Source organism: Phodopus roborovskii, unplaced genomic scaffold (assembly GCF_943737965.1).
Source record: "Phodopus roborovskii unplaced genomic scaffold, PHOROB, whole genome shotgun sequence".
NCBI lineage: Eukaryota > Metazoa > Chordata > Mammalia > Rodentia > Cricetidae > Phodopus > Phodopus roborovskii.
Window position 1 is genome coordinate 766,579 of NW_026126638.1, and position 20,968 is coordinate 787,546.

General features: G+C 49.7%; 2 protein-coding genes across 3 annotated transcripts; both read right to left on the reverse strand.

Annotated features, from left to right (window-relative positions):
* Positions 1 to 830: 830 nt before the first annotated feature.
* Eno2 (enolase 2) lies at positions 831 to 9,040 on the reverse strand. The gene is made up of 12 exons (XM_051173277.1): positions 8,930 to 9,040; positions 7,699 to 7,801; positions 7,143 to 7,238; positions 6,981 to 7,039; positions 6,594 to 6,663; positions 6,101 to 6,234; positions 5,678 to 5,900; positions 3,563 to 3,760; positions 2,676 to 2,877; positions 2,293 to 2,401; positions 1,373 to 1,431; positions 831 to 1,090 (listed from the first exon to the last, which is right to left on the reverse strand). Exons 2-12 carry the CDS (start codon positions 7,781 to 7,783, stop codon positions 1,021 to 1,023), a joined length of 1,305 nt encoding a protein of 434 aa, XP_051029234.1. The 5' UTR covers positions 7,784 to 7,801; positions 8,930 to 9,040; the 3' UTR covers positions 831 to 1,020.
* A 315-nt stretch (positions 9,041 to 9,355) lies between these two features.
* Lrrc23 (leucine rich repeat containing 23) lies at positions 9,356 to 19,200 on the reverse strand. 2 transcript variants are annotated; one of them, XM_051173278.1, is made up of 8 exons: positions 18,871 to 19,200; positions 18,333 to 18,505; positions 18,140 to 18,249; positions 17,497 to 17,750; positions 15,617 to 15,747; positions 12,688 to 12,824; positions 10,128 to 10,425; positions 9,356 to 9,666 (listed from the first exon to the last, which is right to left on the reverse strand). In XM_051173278.1, the coding sequence occupies exons 2-7, from the start codon at positions 18,456 to 18,458 to the stop codon at positions 10,152 to 10,154; spliced, it is 1,032 nt and encodes a 343-aa protein (XP_051029235.1). In that variant the 5' UTR covers positions 18,459 to 18,505; positions 18,871 to 19,200; the 3' UTR covers positions 9,356 to 9,666; positions 10,128 to 10,151. The 2 variants fall into 2 exon arrangements, with proteins under 2 accessions (XP_051029235.1, XP_051029236.1); XM_051173279.1 differs by having other exon boundaries at positions 18,861 to 19,200.
* Between the last annotated feature and the right edge of the window lie 1,768 nt (positions 19,201 to 20,968).

A 20,968-nucleotide genomic window follows, 5' to 3' on the forward strand; every position in this document is an offset into this window, starting at 1 on the left:
TGGCCTCCACCTAGTCAGCAATGCTACATACAGACTTGGTCATATGTCTGGTGGCTTTTTCCTTTTTGTGTCCTCCCCAGATCTGCTATGTATTTCCACCAATATCGGTCCTTTGTCTTCCCTTCTCTCCTATGGAGCAGAGAGTAACACTCCTCAGACACAGGGGTGCACTGTGATTCAGACTTTAATGGCGGAGTTCATTTCAAAGCCACAGAGGCAGTGGCGACTGTGGGACATGGCGTGGGGAGGGAGACAGTGCTCTAGTGCAGCTGGAGAGAGGCCTAGGGCCAGGGGAGAGAGCTGTGGGTGGGGGAAACCCTCCAGGCACACAGCAGCGACACTCTGTGAAGTTCCAAAAGTCAGTTAGTGCACTAAATGAAATAATCACTAAGGCTCTTTTCTGTTACCCTTCCCGTGCAGCCACATGAAAATACAGATGCCGAGCCCTGTCAAGTTATGCCAGTTTTGGACTATCATTATGGGGAGTTGACTGACTGACAAGCTGAACAACAAATAAATAAATAAATAAATAAATAAACAAACACACACACACACGCTAAAGCCTTACCAAACATGATCACACATTCAGCACTCCCCAAACACCAGCTCTCTGCATAGTTCATGGCTTATACACAACATGGAAAACAGCAAAGCATGTGTACCACATGGCCCCATTCTGAACACCTCAGCGCACCAGCCTGAAGCTCCTGTCACACATCGATGACTCTTCTGTGGACCCCCTCCTAATCTTCATTCCCATTTCCAGGTTTGGTTTTGTTTAAGAGAAGAGAGAATCAACGGGAAGTGAGAAGAATGGAATCCCAAAACCTGGGACCCAGAGAGGGGGAGCAGACACAGCAAGGGGTTGTGACAGCCATGAGCAGCCAGAGCAGGTGAGCTGAGGTGTTCTGGGTGACTTTGGGCTCAAGGTATCAGGGTGAACTATGGCAGGTCAGGACTGCAAGAAGGAGGGTTCGGGAGGATGAGATGGAGGGTCCAGTCTTCAGGCAAGCAGAGGGATCACAGCACACTGGGATTTCGGAAATTATGTCCCGCGAAGCGAGCTTCATCCCCCAGCTCTTCTTCAATTCTGAGAGATGATCCAGAAGGGTAGCAGTCAGGGGAGCAGGAGGGATCTGCTTTCTCTCTGGGTCCCTCAAGGCTCCTCCTTTGAGGACTGCCCCCGGGGTGAACATTCCCTGGCTTTAGTGTGACCTTAGCAATCTGTCAATCAGACAGCCCACTAAGCATAAGTATTTTCTTTTCTTGGCATCAACTCCTATCCAGGACCTGGATGCTAGAGACGGAATGACAGCCTAATGGGGTGCTTAGTCCCAGGTTTGGGTTCTTGTCCTTCAGGGACCCTCCTCACCTCATGAGCTGGTTGTACTTCGCCAAGCGTTCAGACCTGCATGGGGCGCCAGTCTTGATCTGAAACATTCCGGAGGATATGCAGCTTAAAGATTTCCTTCACCCTCAAACAATGCTACCCCCAGTCCCATTTTTAAATTTTGAAACAGTTTCGTTAAGGCTAGCCTTGAACTCCTGAGCCTTCTGCCTTTATTTCCCAAGGCATGTACCACCAAGTCCAGGTCATCTGTCTGTTTGTTTATTTATTTTGTTCTTTCAAGACAGGTTTCTCTGTGTAGCCCTGACCGTCCTAGAACTCACTCTGTAGATCAGGCTGGCCTTGAACTTGAGATCCTCCTGCCTCTGCCTCCTGAGCACTGGGGCTAAAAGCATGCATTATCATACCCTACTTTTTTTTTTTTAATGGAACCCAGGACCTTGCACATGCTAGCTCTGCAACTGAGCTAAACCTCCATCCCTGAAGCTTCTACTCTGCATTTGTGTTAATTAGTTCATTGTTAAAAACCCATAGTCTATTCATTCTGTGTCAGTTTATATGGCACAGTGTCTGCTCATGCCATGGTGTGTATGTGGAGGTCAGAGGACAACTGGCGGGAGTTGGTTCTCTCCTTCCAATGAGGGAGTCCCAGGAATCAAGCTGTCAGCCAGGCCTGGCACCAGGTACCTTACCGCTGAGTCATCTCACCAGCTCAAAACTTCTACCCTTTTTACTCTTGTTTCTTTGTAAGACAGAATTTCTCTGTATACTCCTGACTGTTCTGCAACTCACTATATAGACCAGGCTGGCCTCTAACTCACAGAGATCCATCTGCCTCCCCAGTGCTGGGGATTAAAGGTGCAGGATGCCAATGCCTGGCAAAATGTCTACTCTTGAAGCTTCTCTGACTCTGGATCTTCTGTCAGGAGAGTAACCCCACTCACCTGGCCTGTGCACAGTCCCACTACCAGGTCAGCAATGAATGTGTCCTCTGTTTCTCCAGAGCGATGACTCACCATAACCCCCCAGCCATTCTCCTGGGCCAGCTTGCACCTGCAGGACACACCAGCACTGACCTCCGCCCCGAGGCAAGGTATTCCCTCCCGGCCCGGCCCTGGGCTTGGTCTATGTCAAGAAACACCTGTGGGAGAGTGACTAAGCAGGAAGTGGGGACAGAGCATGCAGTACAGAGAATAGAAGCCAGAGGGTCGTGAAAGGTACCCAACTTTCATCAACATCAACTTTCAGCAGAGTCAGGTTAGGAGGACTTGGGAGGGGAGCCCTGAAGGACAAGGGCCAGGTGGGAGAAGGGCCGGAAGCCACTCACGCTTGGATGGCTTCTGTGACTGAGCCAATCTGATTGACCTTGAGCAGCAAGCAGTTGCAGGCCTTTTCCTCCACTGCCCGCTCGATACGCTTCGGGTTGGTCACTGTCAGGTCATCACCCACTATCTGGATGCCCACATTGGCTGTGAACTTGGACCAAGCTGCCCAATCATCCTGGTCAAAGGGGTCCTCAATGGAGACCACTGGAGAGCGAGTGGACAGGGACTGTTGATGCTTCTTGAGCTCTGGAGGGACACCCTCGCCCTCCTCTGACTTGCCATAGCAAAGCCTCCTCATCCGTGTCCCCCACCTTCCCAAACAATCCTGCTTGGATTCCCATCACTTCATACGAGTTTCAGTAACCAGGGAACTGACCTTCTTCACACCCTCTCTTAGTTCTTCTAGTCTTCCTGCCTGGAAGTCCTTTCTCATTACTAGTCTAACTCTTTCCTTCTCAACTCGTATCTATTTTACTTTGTCTCCAGAAGGTGAAGCCGATGGCCTCCACAGAGTGGGGACAGCAGTCCTTGGTAGACAAGGAGACTAACTCAGTGATCCTTTCCAGGCAACAGTGCCAACCTCACTCAGAATCTACCTTCATCAAAGATCACCCCTTTTCTTGCATCCATCCATGTCTCCCCACCCCTGCTCCTTCCAGAGCCCTCCCTAGGACCCAGAAGCTCTTGGAGCCCAGGTTCTGAAACAGATGGAGGAGACCCTTCACAGCTACCTGACACTCAAAGCACGGCTCTGTAGGAACCGCCTTCCCCTTCTCCCTACTTCTCACCTAGCACCAGACTGCACTCCATAAAGTCCACAGTTGTCCTACAGGGTCCCTGCCTATTTCTCTTCTCCCCCTTTCCTATCTCCCATCTCCCTAGCTCTCACCAGGATAGTTCCGAACAAAATCCTGGTACAGTGCCCCGAGCTGGTCCCCACTGATGTATCGGGAAGGGTCAGCGGGAGACTTGAAATCCAAGTCATATTTGCCATCACGATAAAACTCGGAGGCAGCAACGTCCATGCCAATCACGATCTTTTCTGTGTAGCCAGCCTTGTCGATGGCTTCCTTCACCAGCTCCAAGGCTGGAAACAAACACAGTGAAATCATAAGTAGGAGAAAACGGTAGGAAGGAAAGAGGGATCATGAGTAGAAAGAAAGGACTGGAGAGTAGGTGTGGCTAAGGCCTGGGGAGAGGCTATGTAGGGAGTCAGAGGAGTGGGATTCTGTTACTAGCGTTGGTCCCCCTCCCCCAAGACCCTCCCCTACACTCCCACTCCAACACACCTCATCCCGGTGCTGGGTCTTGAACCTAGGCCTCATTCATTTGAGGCAAATTCTGTGCCCCTGAGCTGCATCCCCACCCCTTTTTACATGTTGAGAAAGGGTCTCACTAAGTTGTCCAAGCTGGTCTTGAACTCACTCTGTAGCTTAGGCATACCTTGAACTTTCAATTTTCCTTCCTCAAACTCTAAGTAGTTGGGATTATAGGTCTGCCCCACCAAGCCTGGTTAGCAGCGTGTGTGTGTGTGTGTTTGTGTGTGTGTGTGTGTGTGTGTGTGTGTGTGTGCTTTAAAATTCATTTATTTTTGTTTTATGTGTATTAACTATTTTGCCTTCATATATGTATTTGCTCCATGTCCATGCTGGTGCCCAGATGCCAGAAGAGTGTTAGATTCCCTCGAGTCACATGGGTGTGGAAAACCAAACCTAAGTCCCCTGCAAGAGCAGCCAGTGTTTGTAACTGCCAAGCCACCTGTCCAGCCCCTAAGAGCGGTTTTCTTTAGTGTGGTATCATATTAGCATTTTACATATATTATCTCACTTAGTTCTCAAAGATCTTTGTAAAACTTGGGTTATTCCTTTTTGTTTTGTTTTGATTCTGGTTCTCACCATGTAGCCCTAGCTTACCTGGGACTCTCTGGGAAGTCCAGGTTGGCCTTAAACTCAGGGATGTACCTGCCTCTACCTGGAATTAAGGGTGTGCATCTCCATGCCCTGCTCAAATGCTTGGATTTTTTTGTTTTGTTTTCCTGGGTTTTTATTTGTTTGTTTTTGGTTTTTGAGACAGGGTTTCTCTGTGTAACCCTGGCTGTCCTGGAACTCACTCTATAGACCAGGTTGGTCTTGAACTCACAGAGATCAGCCTGCCTCTGCCTCCCAAATGCTGAGATTAAAGCTGTGTGCTACCACTGCCTGGCAAATGTTTGGCCCTTAAAAAGACCATTTCTGCATCTTTATTATCATTACTATTTTCTTTCCTTCTTTTTAGACATGGTTTTATGTAGCCCAGTATGGCTTCAAGCTCATAGCAACCCTTATGTCTCAGCCTCTCAAGTGTTGGGGATTCCAGCCAATAAGTTTTCAATGTTCAAATAAATGCAAATAATCTGATTCCAGAGCAGAGTCTGTGCATGCATGTGTACCAATATGTATGCATTTACGTGTGTGTGTTTGCATGTGTGAATTTTTGTGTGGTGTGGTGGCCTCAGCCAGGCTGAGCAGGCGCACTACTTAAGCCATACCTCCTAGTACCTTCACTGTTAACCACTCCCTTTACCCCCTGAGCCATACCTGCCAATACCTTCACTGTTAACCTTTACGGTCCCTCTTCTGCAGCACAGAGAATGCAGTAAACCTGGACACCTTCTGAGAGGCTGGGATGGGGGTCTCACTGATGTGTAATTACCTCCTAAAGCATGGTATATGTCATCTAACTAAGTCTGTGGCGTTATAGGATGAAATGGACCTTACCCAGACCACTTCCCAATATTCTCACCAGTTCCAGCAAGGACCTATGCTAACAGACTAGGCTGGGCAGGTAAAAGATTGACAGCCAAGGTCTATATGTGAAATCAGGCTTCCTGGAGTCCAGCCTAAGGGCCGGTACCTCTTGAGACTTTCAGAAGTTCAAGGACCTTCCACCAGTACCCCTGAGTACCCGTGTGTGCCACCTTTCCCAGTGTGAGGCTCAGAGCTGGAGTGAGGGCTCCGGGCCTCACCTTCACTGTTCTCCAGGATATTGGGAGCAAAGCCACCTTCATCCCCCACATTAGTGGCATCCTTGCCATACTTGTCCTTGATGACCCCCTTGAGTGTGTGGTACACCTCTGCCCCAAGTCGCATGGCATCCCGGAAGCTCTCAGCACCCACTGGGAGGATCATGAACTCCTGCATGGCCAACTTGTTCCCAGCATGGGAGCCACCGTTGATCACATTAAAAGCCTGAGGAGTCACAGATGGTCAGAGTCAGAGTCACAGAAGAACTAAAGAGCCTTGCCCCTGGGATGGGGTCCCAGGGTCCCCCAAATGCCAGTCTCAGGTCTCACATCCCCATCCATTCTCTTTAGCTGCCCGATCACCTTCTTCCCCTCATCCCTCACCAGACTGCATGCTCCCTCCTCCTCTGAAGAGGTTAGGCTCACCGGCACAGGCAGGATGAGGTCCGAGTTCCCAGCCAGTTGAGCAATGTGGCGATAGAGGGGCAAGTCCCTCTCAGCTGCCCCAGCCTTACACACAGCCAGAGACACACCCAGGATGGCATTGGCCCCAAACTTGGCTGGGAGAGTACAGAGGAAGGCACTGAGCAAAAATGTCTCTCCCTCTCTCAGCCCTTGCCCCACCTAACGCTCCCTAGAAAAGCTCGTAAATGAGACTTCCCAACCCCCGCCCTCCAACCTCATTCATCTTCTACCAATAGTGGGGTTAGGGAAGGAGATGATGAAGGAGAAGACCTCACCTCTCCCTAAACATCCCCTGGACTACCCCATGCCAACTCCTGTCTCTCTGTCTAATGTCACTCCTACCCTCTGCAGTGGCTCTGGGTGAGGGAGGAGGATGTCCTCTGACACTGTGTCCCCAGCCAGCCCCTTCAGTTCCCTGTGCTGTCCTATTCTGCCCAGCCCAGCCCCTGCTTACATTTGTTCTCAGTCCCATCCAACTCTAGCATCAGGTTGTCCAGTTTCTCTTGGTCCACCACGGAGAGACCCTGTGGGCAGAGCCCCCATTACCCAGAGCCTAGATGGAGGTTGGGCCCTAAGACAGAGGGTCCCCTCATTCACACACAGTCTTCCATGTGAGTAGGGTACCACTAGATCCCCGTGACAGTGGCCTGCCCTGACAATTTTAGGGACCTTGAGCTCCTGCAGGGGCAGCAAGCAGTATTTCCCCACCTTCCCTTTGTAACCACAATTCCTAAACTGTGGGCTTTTTTGCATCCCCTTGTCCCTCCCTGGATCCAAGATTTTTTTTCTAGGAGCGTGGTCTAGCAGCCCCTCCCCCCCCCCAGGAAAGAGCGGGCCTCACTGAGCTGACAAGGGCTGGTGCGATGGTGGTGTTGATGTGGTCCACTGCCTTCAGGACACCTAGAGAGAGGAAGAAGGCCGGGTCAGTCCAGGAGGAGGTGGGGAGGGAAGGAAGGGGAAGGCATCTAGGGGATGGGGCATGCTAGGAGAGGGATGCCATCACCTTTGCCTAGGTAACGCTGTTTGTCCCCATCCCTTAGCTCCAGGGCCTCATAGATGCCAGTGGAGGCCCCACTGGGGACTGCAGCCCGGAACAGGCCTGGAAAAAGACACAGTGAGGGAGGGCACTAAACTCCTACGTGGTGTTACGTACGTGCAGACTTCTCCCCATACTGTTCCCTAACACCACTCGGAGACTCACACACACTCACGTACACTGTGCCAGATGTACAAGCAGGGCCCCCTCATCCGCCCATCTGGGGCCTCACAGGCACATGTGGGAGGCCACAGAAACAAAGCTATGCTAGGCAGAGCATGCGTGCTCCTGGGCTCTCATAGGCACACAGACAGAGAGGCAGGGCCTTTCTCATTCTGAACTAGAACACAGACCCATCTCTAGCCTGGCTCCACAAGTCAAGGAAATTTGGACTCCACAATCCAGCTTTTGGAACCTGGCCTAGCACCCCTTGGCCCCTGGGCATGAAGAAAAACCTCTGAAACCTGCCAGACCCACCATAAGGGAAGTGGGGGCTGTGGAAAGCCCATGCCCCGCCCATCACCTTTGGCAGTATAGAGATCCACCTCCACGGTGGGATTCCCGCGGGAGTCCAAGATCTCTCGGGCCCAGATCTTCTCTATAGACATGATGATGGTTGGGATCTCCTTGGGTGGAAGTGAAGGAAGGAGAAAGATCAGAGGCTTGGAAGGGTGGAGCCTGAGGCCAGTGGGAGGGGCCAGAGGCTGGGAGGGCCGGGAAAGAGGTTACTGCAGTGGGTAGGGGGTGGGGAGGAGCAGGCTGCAGTCAGCCACTCTGTAGAAGGGGTGTTCCCTCCCCCACGGAGAGAGGGAAAGGTCAATGCAGTGAGGAAGGGGAGGTCACTGCAGTAGGGGCGGGGTACGTCTCATGATAAGACGCGAGAACCCCGCAGGGAAGAGGGGAGCGGTACGGCCCGGCCCGCGATTCCTTTGCCCCTCGGCAGCTTCTCCGACAGTGGGGTTCCCCTAGACTTCCCCAAGCGGGATGGCTGCCAGGCGGCATTTTTTCCTTGGATCTTGGAACAGGAAGAAGAGGGGATGTCTGAACAAGCGGAGCCCCAACTTGACAGTTCCCATACATAGGGTCTATAAAACACTCCGGGGTGGTCACCTCTCTCCCAAATATGAATTCCTCCTCTTTTCTAAAGAGGAGTCTGGAGACAGCATCCTGGGGACAGGTTCCAGTCCCTAGAGGCTGCAGTGGGGAATGGTGAGGTAGTCCAGGCTGGACCTATCGTCTTCCCTACCCCCAAATAAATTCCCCACACTTCTCATCCCTCCCCCATGCATCGGAGAAAAGGAAATGTGAAAGGAGAGGGGCAAAGAGAAGGAAGGAGGCAGAGAAGGGCGAGTCTAGAGCAAGTCTGAGGCAGCCAAGGAAGGGTGAGAAAAGGCATCTCCCCAGTCGCAAAGCAAAAAGGACGTGCCAGGAAAACACGCGCGGCCCGCCGAGACATCGAACTTAAGAAACAAATTGGCAGGACCCTAGACGAAGACCGGCGTGGGGAGAGGGGCAGGCGAGGGTGGGACCGTGCAGTTAGAGAAGCGAGTGCAGAGACCTGGAATCTAAACCTGGAGGAGGTAAGCGCCAGAAAGCCGGGAGCTGCCCGGGAAGGCCCGGGATGGAGGGTGCTGGGGAAGGCAGGTGACAGGCAGGTATGCAGCGTCACCGGCCCGGCGCGCCAAGCCCAGGACGGCGGGGAGTGAACGCGGCAAGGAGCGAGTAAGGGGGATGCGGCCCGATACGGGCCTCACCTCGAGGGCTGCAGACTCAGCCGGTGGCGGTGGCGGCGGCGGTGATGACGGCGGCGGCGCAGAGAGAGCAGGAGTGGCGGCGGCTGCGGCTCCCAGCGCGGGCGGGGGGGGGATGGGGGCGGGCAGGGGGCGGTGCCTATAGAGGCGGGCGCATGTGACCCGGAGCCCCCGATGAGTCAAGAGCTGCAGGCGGAGACGCACGTACGAGCGCGGGGGGTGGCGGGGAACCGAACCGGTGGGGGAGGGGCCGGGGCGGTCCAGGACCAGAATGGGGACCCCGTGGGCGCACTGGCACTCACATAACCCATGTCCAGCCAACTCGAGGGAAGCAGGCGCCGCCTCACTCAGTACTGCGGCAGGTACTGACCCACGCTGATGGATAAGCAGCACATCACGGGGGATCATGAACTCGGTCAGACGCAAGAATATCAAAATCCCTTTTTATTTGAAACCCGAACTGTCCCATCACAGCCCCCCTCCTCAGCTCCTTTCTCCAGACAACCCCTACTAGCATCCTGGTTGGCCCGACCTGCTTGTGGGCTGTCCTCAATCTAGACTCCAGACAGAGCCTAGGAGTTTAGGCCCACAAACTAAGCCACACAAAGATGACCACCAAAGAGCCTGGGCCTTGAGATATGATGGATTTCCAGCATGCCCTGATTCCTATCACGGGGCTATGAATGTGGTGGGCCCCCGCTGGAGTCTCATCAATTCTTGAGGCCAGTGTCAATGGTCTCCTGGAAGAAGAGAACAGAAGAGTAGCTGTAGCCCACTCATAATGCCCGTGTCCCAAGGCTCCTCAGTCTCCACCCCACCCTCCACCAGTGTCCTGTTATTTTTAGGTTTAGACTTTTAGTGCAGGATCTTTTCCCTGGCCCAACTGCATCCTCCAGATACCACGAGCCCCCCCACACACACACAGCTCCTTCATGACCCCGACCTATCCCTTTATAACCATCTCTGCTTGATATGCCTGCACATCAGCCCTTCTGCCTGACAATCCAATTCACCCCACTTTTCTGCTCTCTTTTGTCTTTTACCAGTTCTTCGCGGGCCTCTTCTTCTCTTTCCTTCATACCTAAGATACCTCCGGCCCCTAAGTCCTGTCTCTGCTAAGGGTTCTCCTGGCCTCTTCTGTGTGCACAGCCTTTGAATTCCGGCAGCTGCCTTCCCAGCATCTGGCATCCATCTCCCTTACTGTCGGTGTAGGCTGGAGGAGCAGCTAAACCGATGGCGTGTATGGTTCCATGTCATGCTCTGCATCCATCTCCTGTTCCTGCTCCTCCTTCAGCCTCTGACGGATCTCCTCAGCCTCAGCCCGGTCCTCATCCTCAAAGAACTCTTTGTCCAGGCGTTCCAGGTGTACCATCTGGACCAGCGCCTCCTGGCGGTAGTCGGTCTCGTCTGCACACGGGTTGTCCAACATCACCAAGGCCCGCAGTTTAGGCAGGTCGCGCAGTCTGGCCATCTCCCCCAGGTCACTAATCATGTTACTCCTATGGATGAGGTCACGAGAGCTTAAGTCAGGATCATGGGCTTTGATTGCTAGCTAGGAACCGGGCTTTCTCCTTAAAAACATCCGACTGAGCCCTAAAAGCAGTGACTGTTGAGGATTGGTCTGCCAAGTGTGGCCAGACTTGGCCTGATGCAATTCCCTATCCCCGCCTCTACCTTCAAGGAATCCCTAGTTGCCAGCCTCTGCTCTGTGATGTGTCACCTTAAAATTTTGGAGCAGCAAAGTTAGGCCTCATCCTCTCTTGTATTTGGAGAAGAAGGCAAGCATCCCTTATTGGAGCAGACATTTTCTGTGTCAGCCATATCACACCAGAGGTTATAAGGATCAGGTCAGCAGGGAAGGAGCTCGTGCATAAGTGTGGGGTGCTGTGGAGTTGGGGTGTTGTGTGGATGCTTGCTTCAGTAAGGAAGCCAGAACTAGGGATGGATTTGGTATCCCAACTGAGTAAAAAGGTCAGTCCTCTAAGGCGGACTTCTGAGACTGTATGGGATGGCATGCTCCTGTCTTTCAAACATTTATGAAATCATTTTTAAGTATGCCAGATTAATCTTAATATTGTGGGCCTCGAAGAACATTTCTTACTTTGAGCTCTATTGCATTTTATTAGCCTTTGTACATATTTCACATGCATGAGTCCCTGGGTTTGATTGAGAAAAGCACAAATAAATAGATAGATAGATAGATAGATAGATAAACAATTGTCCATCAGAAAAGAGGTGCTAAGAGAAAAATCCCTCTGACCCTATGTGTGTCCACTCATCTTCCCTCCTCTTCATCCCTTCCTTGTGTGTATGTGGGAGGTGTGACACAGAGTCTGCTATGCAGCCTAGGCTATCCTCAATTCACTGAAACCCTCTAGGATTATAGACATGAGCCGCCGTGTCCCATTGTTTTTATTGCTCTCATTGCTTTGGTTTGGCTTTGCTGTTGTTTATTTTTTGAGTGTCTTGTTTTGTTTGTCTCACTTTGTACCCTGACTAGCACAGAACTACTCACTATTTTGGCCTGGCTACCACCTTGAACTTGTAGCATCCTCCTGCCTCCAAGGGCTAGGATTGTGGGTATGTGCTACCACATCCGGCCTTGAGTTTTTCTTCTTTCTTTTTTGATTTTTCAAATCAGGGTTTCTCTGTGTAGCCCTGGCTGTCCCAAAACTTGCTCCGTAGTCCAGGGCAGCCTCAAACTCAGAGATCTGCCTGCCTCTGCCTCCCGACTGCTGGGGTCAAAGGCATGCACCACCACTGCTCTGCTATATCTTATGTTTAATATCACTTAAGGGTTGTCATGTACAGGTAGTGTCCAGTTCAGGAAGAAAGAGACAAGAAATGGAAAGGGTAATTGGGGCCTAGGAGAGAGAGAAGGACATTTATGTAGGATACAGACAGGAAAATGGCATTGGAGTCAGACTGTGAATTGCTTAAAAACAGCAACATAGTGGTGAATACCTATCTCAGCTACCCAGGAAACCTGATAGAGATTGGGGCTAGCATGGGTAACGTAGCAAGACCCCCATGTTTAAAAATTAAAAAAAAAAAGCCCAAGTGGAACCAAGACCTAACTATAATGCATAAACTAACTTCATGGAGCCCATTCTCTATGGAGAGATAACTTGCTCAACCTAGACTTGGGGTGGGTCACATTGGTCCTGCCTCAACAAGGTGATAGGACAGACTTAGTTGACATCCTAGGGGAGGCCTTACCTTCTCTGAGGAGTAGATGGGAGGTGGGATGGAGGGAAGGAAGGGAGAGCAGGAGGAGAGGAGGGAGGGGGAACTGGAATTGGATTGTAAAAAATAAATTAAAAAAAAAAAGAAAAAAAAGAAGAAGAAGCCCAGCGCCATGAGACACATCTTTAAACCCTCGGAGGCAGCGGCAGGGGGATCTTTGAGTTCAAGGCCAGAGAAACCCTGTCCAAACAAACAAACAAAAACAAAAAAAGGAAAAACAGGGAGCATGTATTTCTGATTCTTTTAGATATTTCTAAAACACAGCATAAGCCTTACTAAATACAGTATGTTCTTATTCATTATGGATTGAATTAACATAAGGACTCAGGGCTCTCAAGAAGATCTTTGTGTTGCTCTTTGAATTAAATACAGAAGAAAGAAAGCAGAGTGCAAGACTCGGAAGGAGAACAAGGTAAGGACTCAGCCCTGGGTTGCTGGGAGAGGGCCACTGACTCAGAAGCTGCTCTGGTGATGGGGAGGTGCAAGGTGGGCCTTAGAGAGGATGCACCCTGTACCTCAAGTTCAGGTACTGCAGTGACTTCATCTCCTTGGAGAAGCCGTCCAGAGTTTCAATCTGGTTGTCTCGGAGGTGCAATGTGGTCAGTTCGCTGAGGTTTTCCAGGCCTTCTATCTTCTTCAGAGTGTTTTGAGCCTGCACCCCAGCATGCAATACATTAACTCAGAGAGGGGAGCAGAAAGAAGGAAGTGGGAAAGGGATGACAAAGCAAAGAAGAAATCCAAGTAGAGAGGGAGGAATGGAGGAGAGTAGGGACAGATAAGAGAGTGAGGCATAAAGGACAAAGAAGACCAAAACTAGGTGTGGTGGCCCACCCCCAAAATCCTAGTATTCTGGAGGCAGGAAGATTGTAGCCTGGGCTGCTTAGTGAGTCTCCAGGCATGGCTGGACTATAGTGTGACACCTGTTTCAAATACCATCCCCCAAAGACAGACAAAGACAGGATCAGCAGGATTGCTCCATGAGCCAAGCCTGACAACCTGTTTCCTTCCCCAGTACCCACCCGCTGGAAAGACAACTAACTCCTGCAAGTCATCTCTGACACCACCTGCATGCTGTGTTGTGCATCCCCACCCCCACCCCAAGAAGTCACTGTAAAGTAATGTTAACTTGAAAAGAGAAAGCAGTCTAAAGACTACATTTCCCAGGAGTATGAAAAAAAAAATGATGATGGTGATGATAAAAATAATAAAAAAAAGTATGCCACTGGAAACACATAATAGTTTCTAGGCTAGTGAGACAGTTTGGTGGTAGCACACTCCTATAGTGTGTGCAAAGGCACTGGTTTCAATCCCTAATACAAAAAAAAAAAAAAAAAGGAAAGAAAAAAAGGTAGACCAAAAGAAGGGGAAGAGAAGAAGCTGCCACTACAACAAATGGTCAGCTGTATTCTGCTGCTAATGACCCCATCAAGGCCATCTCTGATTACAGAAGGGCTGCTTGAACCTGCCCTTGGCCCAGGAGCCCCATTCACTCACCAAGGACTGGCTGTAGTACCAGTCCAGAAAGCAGCCTGTCCAGCCTAAAGGGACAGACACTTAGAGGCTAGTATGACAGTGTACAGCTATGACCCCAGTTACATAAGGAGTTCGGACCGGTGTAGGCTACACAGGGAGACCCTGTTCAGAAGCAAAGCAAACCTGAGGTCAGAGCAATGGCTCTGTTAAGAGAGCCTGCTGCTGTTTCAGAAGACCCAGGTTCAGTTCCCAGCACCCACATGGCAGCTCACAACCATCTGTGACTGCAGTTCCAGGGGATCTGACCTTTCTGATCCCCAGGGGCACCAGGCACACACAAGGCACTATACATACATACATACATACATACATACATACATACATACATACATACGGACAAAACACTCAGACATAAAAATAAATATTCTTCAGAAGTAAAGTATGCCAGGCATTGGTGACACACGCCGTTAGTCCCAGCACTCAGGAGGCAGAGGCAGATGGATCTCTGTGAGTTGGAGGCCAGCATGGTCTACAGAACTAGTTCCAGGACAGGCTCCAAAGTAATACAGAGAAACCCTGTCTCGGGGGGGGGGGGGAAGTAAAGTAATAAAACAAAAGGAGACATTGTGGCACACCTTGTAAATCCCAGCACTTGAGAGACTGAGGCAAGTGGATTGCTGTGAGTTCTAGGCCTGCCAGGAATACATGCTATGGCTCTTTAAAAAACAAATAGACAAAACACAGGACATGGAGATGGCTCAGTCAGTAAAATCCTTGGCATGCAAGCATTAGGACGCATGTTCCTGTCCCCAGCACTCACTTAAAAAGCCAAGCTTGGGGGTTGGGGGTGTACTGTCTGCAATGCCCAATATTGGGGTAGAGACAGGCAGATCCCTGGAGCCCATTGGCCAGGCAGCTAATTCATCAGGAGCTTGGGTTTTGTGAGAGACCCTGTCTTAGAACACAAGGTAGAAAGCCATCGAGGAGGTTGCTTGATGTCCACCTCAGGCTTCCACACACAACACAGCTGCACACTTGCACACACCTGTGTGCACATACAGACAGAAACATGCAAAATAAAAACAGTAGAGTATAGCTGGGCAGTGGTGGCCCATGCTTTTAATTCAATCACTTGGGAGGCAGAGGCAGTCAGATCAATGAGTTTGAGGCCTGGTCTACAGAGAAAGTTCCAGGACAGCTAGGGCTACACAAAGAAACCCTGTCCCCCAAAAAACAAAACCAAAACTATAGTTAATTATAATGGTTCATACTGGAATCCTGGCACTTGGGAGTTAGAGGCAGGAAGACCAGGAGGAGTTTAAGGTAATCCTCAACTACATAGTCATTTCGGGGCTATATAAGACCCTGTCTCAGGCCAGGTGGTACAAGCCTTTAATCTCAACACTTGGGAGGCAGAGGAAGGTGGATCTCTGAGTTCCAGGCCAGCCTGGTCTATAGAGCAAGTTCCACAACAGCCAAGACTATACAGAAACCCTGCCTTGACACCCCCCCACCTCCAAAAACTCTATCTCAATAAATAAATAAATAAATAAATAAATACTAAATAAATATTTAAGTGGCCTCCTTAGCCTGCTTTCCATACCTGAATAGCACATTTTGCAACAACCTGTACAACCTGTATTAAAACATTCTGCATTTTCCACACACTGTGTGTTGTAGTCCTGCTAGATTGAAAGCCTATATTTCTTACTCCCTCTCCCTTATGCTCTCCCTTTCCTTCTAAGAGTCAGAGTCTTATTCTGTAGTCCAGACCGGCCTCTAATTCTCAGCAGCCCCTCCTTACTCAGCCTCCCAAGTACTAGGAGTGTAAATGTGAGCCTGTCTTGTCTTAACCACATTTGCACGGCATTGGACACCATGCAAAGGGTCGTGGTGGAGCTAGCAGCTGAGCCATCTGCAAGCCAGGGCTGTGCCCCCTTCCCTGCACCACCCTAGGACCCAGTGCACTACCAGGAAGAGGTTCTTCAGCTTAGGAAGGTTGATTCCCAGTGTGGTCTCTATCTGGTTCCCCCGAAGCTCCAGGGTGTGCAGGCTAGTCAGTCTTTCAGGGTCCAGCCCAGTCACTTGGCGGATGCGGTTCCCTGCAGAAGAGGAGGGAGTCAGACACTCAAAGGTCCGTTCGTTCGGGTTGTTCAGTGTTAGAAATCTTGCCCCACCCCTGTCCCCCTCTAACTCTAAGGCAGGGTAGAAAGGGAGGAGGAACAACCCCAGAATAACATCTTTGGAGCCCCAAGGCAAGTGGCAGAAAGGGTTTGTCTGTCTGACTTTGAGAATGAATTAGTGATACCTGAGCAATGCACTCCTTCCCCCCTGAACAATGACTTCCTTCCCTCCATGCACATTTTTGGTCAAATGATGTTTTCCCAGTCAGTTTGAAATTGTCATCTGTGCTGGGCTTAGGAGCCTGAAGTGGCAGACTACAAATCTAAGTATTCCTGGACTACTATTGGGTGAGTGAGTTCAAGCCAAACGTGGGAAACTTATGAGACCCCCCCTCTCTGTTTTTGTTTGTTTGTTTGGTTTTTTGAGACATGGAGCCTATCCTTTCCTGGCACTCATCTCAAAGTTAAAAGTAAGTCGGGGCTGGAGAGATGGTTCAGTGGCTCAGAGCACTGACTGCTCTTCCAGAGGTTCTGAGTTCAATTCCCAGCAACCAAATAATGGCTCACAACCATTTGTAATAGGATCCAATGCTGTCTTCTAGTGTGTAGGTGTACACAGAGACAAAGCACTCATACATAAAATGCATAAACCATGGAAATAAAAAGTTATAACCGAACTGGGGACATGGTTAGTGGGAGAGCGCACTAGATTCAACCCTTTGTAACACGCACACAGAAAAAGAAAGAGAGAGGGGGGCAGAGATTGTCACCTGTGCCTCTCACAGTGGCATTTCCCCAACCTATTTTTCTATAGAATTTATATCCTTTTTGAGCTGTGTTTTCTGTTTTATTTTTTAGACAGGGTCCCACTCTGTCGGCCAAGCTGACCTGTAACTCCCTATGAAGCCCAGACTGGCCTTGAACTCTAACAATCTTGCTTTAGCCTCCAGCATATACGAATTAGAGTTGCCAGCCACCAAGCCTGGCTTATATTTACTTAATATGATCATCGTTAATTGTCCAGCACCCTAAACCAGAATGGACTCTATGTAAGAATAGAGATTTTTGGTTTTGCTCATTGCTGTATCTCTAGCATGAAGAACTGGCATAAAGAATATTATATGGAGAGGCTGGAGAGATGGCTCAGTGGTTAAGAGCACTGGGTGCTCTTCCAGAGGACCTGGGTTCAATTCCCAGCAACCACATTAGACAGATCACAAGACACTTTCTTCTGGTTTCCACAGACACCTGCACATACTCACACACATGTAATTAAAAATAATATTATAGTGAACTATAATAAGTACCTTTTTTTGGCCAGCCCTCATATAAGTATAGGCAAGTCTTTAATACTGAATTGTATCCCCAGTCCTGCACGTATTTTAACAAATAAATGAATAAATTCATAGATAGCTGTGTAGCTCAGCCGAATCCTATACTATGGTGATATTTTAAACAAAAAAGGGGAAATGTGGTGATATTTTGTTTATGATGTAACAAAGCTTGCCCAAAGATCACAGAAGCAAAGTGGCCAGCCACTAGAGAGTTCTTACCTCTACCAATGCTCAGATCAAAGGGACGATCCTGCCCTCAGACTGCATCTGTCTCCACCAAACCTCAGACTGCACTGAGCTCCTGTCTCCCCCCACTGTAATATACTATACCTCCTACTTGTGTCAGCCCCATGCTAGGGAGGAAAGTTCTATGTATCTCTTCCCAAGGACCCACCTTTGAGATCCAGGTTTACTAGACGGGGATGAAAGATGCCTTCAGTGTCCGCGATCTGGTTGTAGGAAAAACTGGCGATCTGCAGGTAGGGCAGTTCGTTCATCCGAGCACTCCGAAGCTGGTTACCATCAGCCTTGAGCCACAGTAGGTGGGTGAGAGAGTTGAGTGGTGACAGGTCTGTAAGGTGATTCTCAGAAATATCCACATAGCGGAGGTGGATGTAGGAGTGCAACAGGTAGATGTCTGTGAGGTCCCTAGGACATGGCAGGGGGAAGAGCCACCAGAAAGCATAAGAACCCAGCAAGAACTGGAAAAGGTGCTCAACATAGGGCAACAGAGACAGCTTATAATGGGGTGACAGAGTGGGAGGGGAAGAGGCAGCAGGTGGAGTTTTGTTTTTGTTTTTCAGTGCAGAGATGAAAACCAGTGTGTTGTACATGCTAGACAAACCTTCATGTGGAGTCTCTGCCTAGCTTGGAGATGTAGCTTGGGGTGGGGGAAGCTTGTCTAGCATGTGCAAAGCATAACCAGAACATGGACAGTGAGGGCATCTTTTCATCCTTCTCTTCCCATTAGATCAGATGAGAGAGACCCAGGAATGAGAGAGGGGAGGCTTGTGATGCTCCAGTTTCTCAGTCCTCACCTGTCTTTAGCCTCCAGCTTAATGTAAGCATGAGCCAGTCCATTGCCAGTCTTGCAAAGTAATGACAGCCCTTCCTTCATCATAGCCTCCGTGAGGGGTGTGGGCAGCCACTGCAAGAAGGGAGCAGTAAAGGCCTCTCTTTACAGCTCCCCTCTAGCCCCCCAGTTCCAGGACCCCTCCTCCAGGCACTCACTTCCTCGGAGACTTCCTCCCCCTCCTTCCTGTAATCATCCCACTCCTCAATCTCCTTGTCATCATCCTCCTTTTCCAGGTCATCCTGGTCTGGCTCAATGTCATCCAGATCATCTTCATCCGACATCTTTCTCCCCTCTGCCCTCTTGAGTCAGATGAAATTCAGTCCTGGTGCTGAGAAAGGAGGTCTTAAGTTCCCATCCCCACCAAACCCTCCAGTCCCTCGCCTCCATTTCTGGGAACTCTGTACAGACCCATCACTTTTAACTCCCAGCCTCTTGTTAACTCCCTTCCGGACACCTTCCCATACTCCCGGACCTTTCCTGCCTTCACAAAGGCTCCAACTTTGCCCCAGCAACACAGTGTCCCTGACTCCTGAATTCCCTTTGATAGATGGAGTTCCCACCAACTCCTCCTCCCCTCCCTTACCTACACCTCACCTCCAGGTTCCCTTCCACCCCCAACCCCTGCTCTATTCATTGCTTCTAATGCGATAATTCGCTGTTTTAACACCGTTGCACACACGCACAGTTTCCAACCCTCCAATCCAATTCGCCTTCGGAGGGAGGCGTAGGCCCTGGTTCTTTTCTTTAGAAGTAGTTATGGAGAGGATCTTGGTGCTGAGAGGCCAGGACTGATTTTTGGAAGACGCAACGAACCGGGGTGGGGGTGGGGTAGTCCGGGCTGTATACTGTTGTTATGGCAACGGGGGCGGGGACGCTTGGCTTTGCAGCCAGCTACCGTTACGAACCCAGAGTAACCCAACCGTAAAGCACAAACCCCAACGCCCCCTACAGCCTCCTTCGGTGGGTAGTTCATTGGTTGCCAAGTTACGAGGCCAAATTCCCAATCCCACGAACCTGGAGGAGTCAAGAGTGTCACGCGGTTAATTGTCCAAGGACATAAAACAATGGTCCACTTATAACAGCCTTGCAGAGAGGTGGGAGGGAGGCGGGGCTGGCCATTATGTCCTTAAAGGGACCAGATGTCCGATGCAAAGGTATTGTGTTTTAAGACTATCCCTGAAGCAAAGGGGGTTTGGATGAGTGGTGAATGATATCTGTTGCTGCTCAGGTTCTGCTCATTAGTTATTTTTTGGTAGGCCTTGAAAAGTGGGTGGGTGGCCTGACAGAACAGAAGCCCAGGCTGGGCTATCTTAAGACGGGCTTGCCATGTTGAAGAGATGGCTCAGCAATTAAGAGCGGTGTCTGCCCTTTCCGGATTCTCAGCACCCACATCGTTTCCCACACCAACTGTAACTCCGTCTCCAGAGAGATCTGATGCCCTCTTCCGATTTCCAAGTGCACCAGGCACGCATGTGGAGCACATACGTATATGCAGGCAAATGCTCATACTCATACAAAAATAAAATTAATAAATCTAAAAAAATATTGAAGGCCCGGCTCGGAGTCTTGGCAGATCTGCAGCTTGCTAGCATTTGTCTATGATTCTATAGAATAAACTATCCTTAACAATTGGTGGGAGTCTGCTGAGTCCCTTTGGGCTTTTTGCTGTTGCTCTGTTTTGGTTTGTTTTGAGACAGTCTTTCTAGGTAGTCCAGGCTGTTTTCAAAACTTCAAGTCACTCCTCCTTTCTCAGCCTCTCAAGTGCTGGAATTACAGGTGTATGGTACCATGCCCAGATAATACTATCTTGTGGAATCTAAGGAAAATAGGACAATTAGGTATTACAAGAAGATATGGCACTATTTATCTTGTTACAGGTTTTAGATAAAATGCAAATCAGAGGCTAGAGAAAGGGCTCCGTGGTTAAGGGTCCCTATGCTCCTGCAGGAGACTCAGATTTGAGTTTCAACATCCACAAAAGGTGGCTCGCTGTCCTCTGTCACTCCATCTCCAGGGGATCCAATGTTTCTGGCCTCCGTGTCCATACTCCCCCCCCCCAATACACATATACATAGCTAAATCTTTTATTAATTCTTAATTTTTATTGTTTGTTTTTATAGCTAAATCTTTTTAAAGATAGCCAAGGGGTCTGATGCTGTGTGGGCTGAAAGTCAGAGTGGGATCAGTCTAGATTGGAGAACAAAATCGACAAATTTGTCCATCTGGTGTCAATGAACTAACTGGGGCTTTAGGGACCCCAGGAACTTCAAAGTATAAACACTAGGTTCCAAATAGCTCTATCAACATAGCTGTGTGTCTGGTTAAGTCGTCAAAGCTTATATTATCTTAAAATATATTGCTGAATTATGCATAAGGGCACAAAGATGTAAACAGTAGCTGTCTGGAAATTGAATCAGGCAGGTGTTCCAGGCTAGCTTGGACTACCGCAGAATGAAAAGCCTCAAACACCTCAAAGGAACAGAGAATTTTCAAAAAACACTATAAATGTTTCTTCACTTGGTTGACCCTAGGTAAGGAAACTCCTGCTCCTACTCTCAGCGTTCTCAGTTCTGAGATTGTTGGGAATGAAAAATGACACTGTGAGATGGGGTGTCACTCCGTAGGCCAGGATAGCCTGGAATTCACTGTGTAGCCCAGGCTGGTCTCCAACTCATAGCAATCCTGCCTCATCCTCCAAAGAGCTAGAATGAGAGGTAAAAGAGTAAATGTAAAGTACTCTGAAAGCTGGAAGTGTCTTGCAGACAGAAGTGACTGTATTAAGGCAGCTGTG

Coding starts and splice junctions, on each gene's coding strand:
- Eno2 (XM_051173277.1), bottom strand. CDS start 7,783: ATGTCTATAGAGAAGATCTGGGCCCGAGAGATCTTGGACTCCCGCGGG. Junction 6,664..6,980: donor CACCAGCCCTTGTCAGCTCA/GTGAGGCCCGCT, acceptor CTCTGCCCACAG/GGTCTCTCCGTGGTGGACCA. Junction 6,235..6,593: donor GGATGGGACTGAGAACAAAT/GTAAGCAGGGGC, acceptor GTACTCTCCCAG/CCAAGTTTGGGGCCAATGCC.
- Lrrc23 (XM_051173278.1), bottom strand. CDS start 18,458: ATGTCGGATGAAGATGATCTGGATGACATTGAGCCAGACCAGGATGAC. Junction 18,250..18,332: donor GGGAGGAAGTCTCCGAGGAA/GTGAGTGCCTGG, acceptor CCCTTCTTGCAG/TGGCTGCCCACACCCCTCAC. Junction 10,426..12,687: donor CTGCAGTACCTGAACTTGAG/GTACAGGGTGCA, acceptor CCTCATCCATAG/GAGTAACATGATTAGTGACC.